The sequence below is a fragment of the Hippocampus comes genome, unplaced genomic scaffold (genome assembly GCF_001891065.2).
Source record: "Hippocampus comes isolate QL1 unplaced genomic scaffold, H_comes_QL1_v1.1 scaffold397, whole genome shotgun sequence".
In the NCBI taxonomy this organism is placed as follows: Eukaryota; Metazoa; Chordata; class Actinopteri; order Syngnathiformes; family Syngnathidae; genus Hippocampus; species Hippocampus comes.
The window spans coordinates 598,722-607,841 of NW_017804968.1; the positions used below are offsets into that span (position 1 = coordinate 598,722).

General features: G+C 41.9%; 2 protein-coding genes and 1 non-coding gene across 3 annotated transcripts in view; all 3 read right to left on the bottom strand.

Annotated features, from left to right (window-relative positions):
- clec11a (C-type lectin domain containing 11A) lies at positions 1-3,000 on the bottom strand. Its single transcript, XM_019889517.1, has 5 exons — positions 2,656-3,000; positions 2,201-2,315; positions 1,973-2,080; positions 1,811-1,894; positions 1-1,506 (listed from the first exon to the last, which is right to left on the bottom strand). Exons 1-5 carry the CDS (start codon positions 2,743-2,745, stop codon positions 1,094-1,096), a joined length of 810 nt encoding a protein of 269 aa, XP_019745076.1. The 5' UTR covers positions 2,746-3,000; the 3' UTR covers positions 1-1,093.
- A 2,475-nt stretch (positions 3,001-5,475) lies between these two features.
- Positions 5,476-9,120, bottom strand: part of LOC109528034 (syntaxin-11-like) — a 12,614-nt gene continuing 8,969 nt past the window's right edge. Inside the window, exon 4 of the mRNA XM_019890306.1 lies at positions 5,476-6,056. Within this exon, the coding sequence (XP_019745865.1) occupies positions 5,495-6,056 (562 nt within the window). The 3' untranslated portion in view covers positions 5,476-5,494. The remainder of the gene's footprint in view (positions 6,057-9,120) is intronic.
- On the bottom strand, positions 7,429-7,511 carry trnal-uaa (transfer RNA leucine (anticodon UAA)). The gene has a single exon. It is a non-coding gene; the product is annotated as a tRNA-Leu (tRNA).

The window sequence follows — 9,120 nt, forward strand, 5'->3', positions numbered from 1 at the left end:
GGGGGGGGGTTGCACTCCACTTAGTGCATGTGCAAAAGTCTACATCGTTAAAATGAGAATGAAATAAATTATAGATCCATGGGGAGAATTTCTGCAGCTTTGTGAATAAAGTAGGGATGTTGATCGTCCAGCAGTCTGGCAGGCCTCCAACTTCTTGGTTGTCAAGGCCCCCTTGTGGATGCTTCCTCCACAGCTCAGTTACACAAACCAGATGGCTCAAATAACACGCCTATGGAAAGCTTGTTTGAGCATTTATTCAATATCCTGGATAAAGCCTCGAGGCCCGTGTTCTGGTGCTATTTGTTCTCGCGAGTAAGACAATTCAGCGCACTAGCAGAACAACTGCATGTTGCAAGTCACGTTTTCTCTGGTAGTATCTTGCACTACTTTCATATTTCTGCAAACTACTTGGACAACTTTGGCATTTGTGTGCAAAAAAAATGTATTAGTATTCCCCAATTGACAAAGATACCCATCTGTGAGCCTTGTTGCGTTACACTCAATGACAAAAGCATGGTATGATCATTTTTTGCATGGACGACTGACGGAACCCTTTCTACCATGGATGCTCTGTGAGGGCCTCACCGAATAGGCGCTCGGTCAATTTTTAGCATCATGTCACGGAACTTATTGTCCTAAGCTTGTTTGATGTATTAATGTCTCTATTAAACCTGCTTTGGCCTGGTGTCACAAATAAATTTGGGGTGTGTGCTTTATTATTGCAGGTGGTGAGGTGTGATCGTCTTTGTGTGTGTGTGTGTGTGTGTGTGTGTGTGTGTGTGTGTGTGTGTGTGTGTGTGTGTGTGTGTGTGTGTGTGTGTGTGTACATTCTCTTAACTAAAGTTAGTTAAGCTCAGTATTGCTAGTGTAGCCACTACAAGTGCAGCTAGCTTGACCTCAATTAGCCAGCTATGTATCGTTAGCTACTTAACTACAGCTATCCAGTTAACAATAAGAGAAGACTAACGTGGGTTTAAAGTGGGTTTAATTGTGTGCGCTGCTGAGTTTGTAGGTAAAGGCCCATGGAGCTTTCACCTTGGCGACGGCCATTTTGTCTACAGCCTGGAGTTCAAATGCAGAGCTATGGTTTCATCTAAAGCGCTACCCTGTCATCAAACTCGCACATGTAGTTCATGGCCCTGTCGCAGTAGTGGTCCCACCAGTCACCGTCATCTGACGCCATAGCCACGCAGTTCTCACGCTTGCCCCCGTCCGGCTGGCCGGACAGGAAGTGCCTGCGCCACTGGAAGTAGGAGACGGGCGTGCCGTCGTCAAACATGTACACGCCCTCAGTCGCCAGGTCGTTGACGCCAAGCCAAACGGGCCAATTGCCTGGTTGGTAGAAAGACTTGACGTAGTCGGCCAGCGCCTCCTGCTCGCGGCGGTCTCGCGGCATGGCCATGCGACCCCCGCGTTCTAGGCACTTCCTGGAAGCGCCTGCATAGTCCACATAGTTGTGGTACACAAGGTAGCATTTGTACCCCACACGCAGGCCCCTCTGGCAACCTGATTATCGGAGAAAAAAATTCAGATGTTGGTATTATTATCTCAGCCATTTTGTATTGAGCACCTGTTACATTAATTTTTATTGTCTGATTAGCCATAGCTAGCAGGGCAGGTACATTTAGCCATTAGTTCCTGGAACTAAAAGGTTCCTGGACCTCTCAAAAGTACTCCACCCCCCTAGCAGGGTCTTCTTTCTGCCCTGATCACTAAATTTGTCTAATATGCTCCTCAAAATGTTCCTAGAGCTCGTGTGTTCCATATAAAATCTAGCAAATTGTCTGAAATGGTGTAAAAAGAAGCCAACCTTCTAGTCTTCCAGTCTCTTTGCGATTGTCTTTGCTGTGTTGGAAGACTTCGCGGATTTTGTCCTCCATCTCTGCCACCTTGGCTGCCGTGTTGGTGAACGAAGAGAAAACATCAGTGGAACCAGGAAGTGACACCGGTTAGCATTAGCGTGACTTGGTACCATCCATCCTGGATAGACGCTCAATTAGTTGGTCCATGCTAACATCCAGGGTGTAGTGGCCCACATTGAGCTTGTGAATGGCCTGGTCCATCCCAGCCAGTCTGGACACTGTGGATGAAGATGGCACAATGTTACTCTGTGAAGAAACTTTCATGGTGGGGCAAATTATAAAATGTTCAACAATTTAAAAATAAATGAATCAATAAAATAATTGGGATGCAGACGCACAAACGTAGTTGTAGGAGGTTTCAAAGTCGGATGCAGCGTTTGTCGGCTCCACTTCCGATGTCGGAAGGATGTCGGGAACATCTCCTCTGGACTTTTTCACATCTGGAAGAGATTCCTGATACACACCCAAAACAAAAAAGAAATATTGACATTACATTGCCTTAAAATGATTTACGAGCTAAATGAACTATAAATAATACAATTAAAATGAGACAAAATGATTCTTTTAGTCACTTCTGCCCAACTCGGGGAGGGGGAAAGGTGTAACCATTCCCAATGTTATCCATTAATGATGTCATTGCTTCTGGGAGTGGGTAGATCATTCAGGCAAAACTCCTCCTTGAGTGCACTGACTTTCACTTTTCAACACAATTTGAACAACAAATAACTGTACAGACAGAGTTACATTATGTTGACTTGATGCGTTCAAAACCTCACTACAATAAAATCCTGACCTGTGTTGGTTGCGGCGTCCCGGCAGGAAGACAGCAGCCCAGAGAACACAAACAAAACAGCAGAGCGAGCGACCTGGCGACGGGTCCCATTTTCAACCCCCAAACTTCTGGAAGAAGCAAACTAAATATTCCCACTCTCTCTCCAGTCTCCCTACCTCTCTCTCTCTCTTTCCTGCTTCACACCTCCCCCAGAGACCCAGCAGGAATACTGGAAAAAATGATCTAAAAAATGATGTCAATTTCCAAATATTGTGATTTCATCCCTGCTGGCTGCCTTGTAATCCATTTACTTCTCTTGTTTTGCTTTCAGGGCGTCACTTGCTAGTTGCCAAACAGGAAAGCCTTTTGGGTTTTCCTGTCCCTATCCCATTTCCACTCTTTGTGGACAAGATTAAGGTGCTGTAAAAAAAAAAAATAATAAATTCAAAGACAAGAACGCTGGATTTTGGTTTTGGGATGGGGTATGTCCCTTCGCTGATTTTATTTTATTTGAGCGTATCTTTCTTTATATTTTTTCAGAATAGCTTTCTTTCCTGTGATTTCATTGTTCGGTTTTGCCATTGGTTTTGAAAAGCAGATCTGTTATAGTCCATAAATATCTATTTTTATCTTAAATGTATCCAACTTGGTAGTCTGTTGCATTTACTGGTAATATACAATGGTCACTTCAAATGCACAGATGTCATTTTGCTGTCTGTGCCAATTAAAACGCCACAAGACTCATGGTTAGTCTTTCCAGAAGGGAATTGTGGTCTTTGGTCCACACTTCAACCTTCTAAACCACAATAAAGTCTATTTATTTGTGTAAACTAACAATGGAGGGAAAGGAGGAAAAACAATTAAATGTCTAATCGATGCTTTGGTTACTTGTTCCATTTTGATTACAAATTAGAGTGAAGAGACTGACCCCTGAAACTTAACATTTCAGAATTTTGAGTGGGGAAAATAAAGCAATTAAATGTCCAATCCGGTTCAAATAGACGTTGAGAAAATTAGCAGCAATGAGCTTGCATTTTTTTAGGCCGGAGCATTTATTGTTAAGATTTGTTAACTCATTTTTCCACACTGTTACACTGCGCCGTCCACTATGTAAGTTTGTTCCCTTGCTCGTAGACGTGAAACGGAATATTTGCACTCCGTCAATTCGGAATGATACAACCAATTTTTCAACGATGTTGCGATTTGCCAATTTACGTCTGGTGGAAGAAGGTAACCATTCAGGCTTCTGGAGGATGTTGGCTGCAGGCGGCTCGTTCAGACAGAGGCACCTCAGTTCACTGCGCGCACGCACGCACGCACACACACGAACACACGCACACACACACACACACACACACACACACACACGAGTCCACTATTAATGATGATTTTGATTCAAGCTGATCGTTCTCAGAGGTGGCTGATTTTGCATTAGCTGGAAACGGAGAGGGTAGGTAGCATGGTGGGTGGTCTAGCGGTTATGCTGCCTCGCAGTTCCGATGTTCTGAGTTCGATTTCCAGCTCAGGATCAGACTTGTAATTCCTGAGGCCTGAACAACTAGGCATTATTTCCTTGTGTGAAGGCACATTTGATTTGATTTGAACGTTTTATTTGGGAATAACAATGAAAGATATAAGTAAATAAATAAGCAACAAAATATTTACCTGTAATTTGGACCAATCGGCGTGGTTTATTCCTTTACCTTTGCTTCTCTGACCAATGGCAAATGAGAGCGGACGGACGCGTGGTCTGAATGCGGAAGTAGTGGAAAAGCAAGTTAAAATACAACGCAACTAAACACGAATAAAAATTAACTATTGAGTCTATTTAAAAACTCATTTCCCCCCTTTTTTACTCCTGTGAAGGCATTTCTAAAATCGGAAACTTGCTGATAACTTGGACCAATCGGCGTGCTTTATTCGTTTCCCCCTTTCCTTATCTGACCAATAGCAAATAAGAAAGGTCGGGCGCGTGCTCTGAATGCGGAAGTAGGGAAAACGCAAGTTAAAATAAAAGGAAACGAAACACAAATAAAATATAAACTACTGATTCGATTAATAAACCATTTTGGGCCTTTTTTCTCTCCTGTGAAGTAATTTCCTAAAGTCGGAACCTTTCTAGTAACTTTGACCAATCGGCGTGATTTATTCGTTTACATTTTCCTTATCTGACCAATGGCAAATGAGAAATGACGGACGCTGCTCTGAATGCGGAAGTAAAACAAAAGCAAGTTAAAATACAACGAAACTAAACACGAATAAAAGTAAACCAATGATTATATTGATAAAATCATTTTTGCCCATTTTTTTTTACGACTGTAAAGGCATTTTCTAAAGTCGGAAACTTGCGAGTAATTTGGACCAATCGGCGTGGTTTATTTGTTTCCTTTCCTTATCTGACCTGACCAATGGCAAATGAGAAAGGACGGACGTAGCTCTGAATGCGGAAGTAGGGAAAAAGTAAGTTAAAATACAACGAAACTGAACAAGAATAAAAGATAAACCAATGATTCTATTGATAAACTCATTTTGCCCTTTTTTAACTCATGTGAAGCCATTTTCCAAAGTCGGAGCCTTTCTGGTAAACTGGACCAATCGGCATGGCTTATTCGTTTCCCTTTCCTTATCTGACCAATGGCAAATTAGAAATGAATTTTACTCTCTCATTCAGAATGGTTCAACTCCTGTTACGATACCAGTGCCATAGTGACTAGAATAATGTCCAATGGATATTCAGACTGTGAAAATATCCAGAAATTGTGTTTCTCAATTTTTTTACCCCTCTCAAATCTCACAAAGGTGGCCAATCAATGGCTCATATAAAGCATCACTGTATATGAATAGTTTTCATTGTTCTACTTTATTGTCTACAACAGGGTAGACATGGGCAACATTGCAAAAAGGGATTTCTTTTCTTGTACTTTATCGCTGTTGTGATCGCCACATTGACTTTCTGAATATAGTGTTGAGTGTTTGACACATTGGCTTCGATATTATCCAGCATGGAGCACTGCTCTTCCGTCAGCTTCGCCATATCCTCGAACAGTTCATGGACTTCCCTGAGCCGGGCCTCCAGTTCCACCAGTTCCATATGCCGGTCTTTGATTTCGGTCATTGCCCAGCGAGAGGAATGACCCTCTTGAGTCGGCAGACTCTGCGACAACTCGTTCCAGCCTTCGAATCCTTTGTCGACAATTTCATTGAGTTTCTCGTCAGTGATTTTCGTCCCTAATATGGAGGCCTGCCGCTGGATTCGCTCCCTACTAATCGAACGCTGCAGTTCTTCCGCCTGGTTGTAGGTCCCCATGGCGGCTTGGAAGGCAAGGATGAGCGAGTCAAACTGCATGCAAGCGATGCGGCTCGAAGCCGAGTTGGGCCCTTCCCTTTCCGCCATCTTTGTGCTCTCCGCACCCAGTGCCAAAATGCGAGTATGCAGCATTTGCCCTTGTTTCTGGATCGTCTATTTAAAAACTCATTTCCCCCCTTTTTTACTCCTGTGAAGGCATTTCTAAAATCGGAAACTTGCTGATAACTTGGACCAATCGGCGTGCTTTATTCGTTTCCCCCTTTCCTTATCTGACCAATAGCAAATAAGAAAGGTCGGGCGCGTGCTCTGAATGCGGAAGTAGGGAAAACGCAAGTTAAAATAAAAGGAAACGAAACACAAATAAAATATAAACTACTGATTCGATTAATAAACCATTTTGGGCCTTTTTTCTCTCCTGTGAAGTAATTTCCTAAAGTCGGAACCTTTCTAGTAACTTTGACCAATCGGCGTGATTTATTCGTTTACATTTTCCTTATCTGACCAATGGCAAATGAGAAATGACGGACGCTGCTCTGAATGCGGAAGTAAAACAAAAGCAAGTTAAAATACAACGAAACTAAACACGAATAAAAGTAAACCAATGATTATATTGATAAAATCATTTTTGCCCATTTTTTTTTACGACTGTAAAGGCATTTTCTAAAGTCGGAAACTTGCGAGTAATTTGGACCAATCGGCGTGGTTTATTTGTTTCCTTTCCTTATCTGACCTGACCAATGGCAAATGAGAAAGGACGGACGTAGCTCTGAATGCGGAAGTAGGGAAAAAGTAAGTTAAAATACAACGAAACTGAACAAGAATAAAAGATAAACCAATGATTCTATTGATAAACTCATTTTGCCCTTTTTTAACTCATGTGAAGCCATTTTCCAAAGTCGGAGCCTTTCTGGTAAACTGGACCAATCGGCATGGCTTATTCGTTTCCCTTTCCTTATCTGACCAATGGCAAATTAGAAATGACGGACAGGCGCCTTGAATGCGGAAGTAGAACGAATCAAATCCGTTAAGACTATGTCTCCATACTCTTTGTTTGAATTTTTTTTAATCGCCTGGCTATTCGTTTTGCTTATCTCTCTTTATTATGTACATGTATTAATAACGTGTGCATTTTGTTTTCTGTGTTTTGTAATTTGTCTTGTTCAATAAAGATTTTTGAAAAAGTACAACGATTCAGCATTACTTTTACCCATCGCAACACAAGACGACATGATTGCTCATTACTGTTATCTAAACAGTGGCTATCATGATTTGTTTGCATGATGATTACCTGAATAATTGTTGAAAACGACGACCAATCGTGTTCCCTAGTTTAGCATTATGGGACGCCTCGAAACCCACACAATTAACCAGTTCTGCGGACCGGCGAATTCTACACAGCGATTAAATGACATTTGTTGAATAATTGGCTCGTCCCATTTCACAGTAAGTTTACGCATTGACTATTGAAATTCTAATCAAAATTGAACTACCAGGAGTGGGGTTCGAACCCACGCGGACATATGTCCATTGGATCTTAAGTCCAACGCCTTAACCACTCGGCCATCCTGGTGTATGGTGCTAAGCATCAAATTCCAAGAACATACAAACTGAATATTTGCAGTATGCAACAACGTGCTATGATGGGGCAGAACGTATCTTTCACGACGTGTCGCTACCAAATAGTATTAGCAGCTATTTGCTCATTTTGTCGAGATGGGAGCCAGACAACAACATGACGTGTGTTCATCGCGAAAGCAACACTTCGTAAATTGACCCTCTAGACAAACATATTACTGTACCGTGCTCATACGTTACAATGTTTAACGTTGTTACCATGCTAATCAAATAGAATAAGTGGAATTTTTACTGATTTGGACCAGTGCATTTGGAAACAAAGACGTTTGTACTAAGGTTGTTTTACCCCCATTAACCTGTAGGGGTCACTCAAGACCAACAGATGTTCAACGACATGTCGAGGCATGACTTTTGTTTACTTCCTTGCAGGACAATTTCTGAGCCCCTGACTTGACCAGCCCGAAGTTTGCGATTCCACGCCCTCAAAAGATGCATGGTGGGCAAATGCAACTTTCACTTGATTGTCCAAGGGTGTGATTTAACCCAATCACGGAGAATTTCAAGGCCGTTCTCCTCAACGTTCATTTCTTGAGATGTCATTAAAACACTGAAATCTGCTTTCTGTTGTGCTGGTGTTTTATACTCCCTGAAAGCAAGATGTTCAAGCAGCTCTTATGAAAGAGCTTGTATACCGGTTTCCTTCACAGGTATGGAGCTCCCATTCCCACTCAATGCGTGTGTAGTCAACTTTATTTAGAGCACTTTCAAAACAACCATTGGTGCATACAACATTCTGTAAGTAAAGTAGACAGATAACAGACAGAAGTATAATAATAATAATAATAATAATAATAATAATAATAGAGAGAAGACATATAAAAACGAAGACAATTGGAACAAACTAATAACATGAGGACAGTAAATACAATAAAACACGTGCTGAGCCAAAAGCCAAAGAGTAAAAATAGATATAGAGTTTATAGACGAGTTGGACATAGAAGGATCTTGCCGATCTTGCCTAACTCTTAGCGGTACCTCCCGAAGCATCCGGTCCACTGACGTGAGGCACCAGGTAGGTGCGCAGGGGTGAGAGGTAAGATGGGTTGAGACCATTTTACGATATCAAAACAATCTTAAAATGAACTCTAAAGTCAACAGGGAACCTGTGAAGGAAGGCCAGAATTGGAGTTCTTTCGAGCTCCATTTAGGAGGCGAGTAGCAGCGTTTTGGACCACCTGGAGATGCTTGAAGGAGGACTGGTTGACTCCAAAATAAAGTGCATGACAGTAATCCAGCCAAAATGTAACGGAGACATGGATCACCATTTGTGAGTGCTGTTGTAAAAGGAAATATTTTGCTTTCTCCAGTTGCCCAAGAAAAACAAAAAACAAAGATGGATTAACTCTATTTACCTGGATTTCGCTCTGCGTTACATTCAAATTATGATGTCACAATAAAAACTTTTATTTCCTGTTCAATTGTAAGGCTGTAACCCAGTGCTATCCGCAATCCCAACAAACTCGGTTAGGTTGCTGTTTATCTGCGATTGGTGGGTGACCAATCTACAGTGATCGATCAATTTTACTCTCTCATTCAGAATGGTT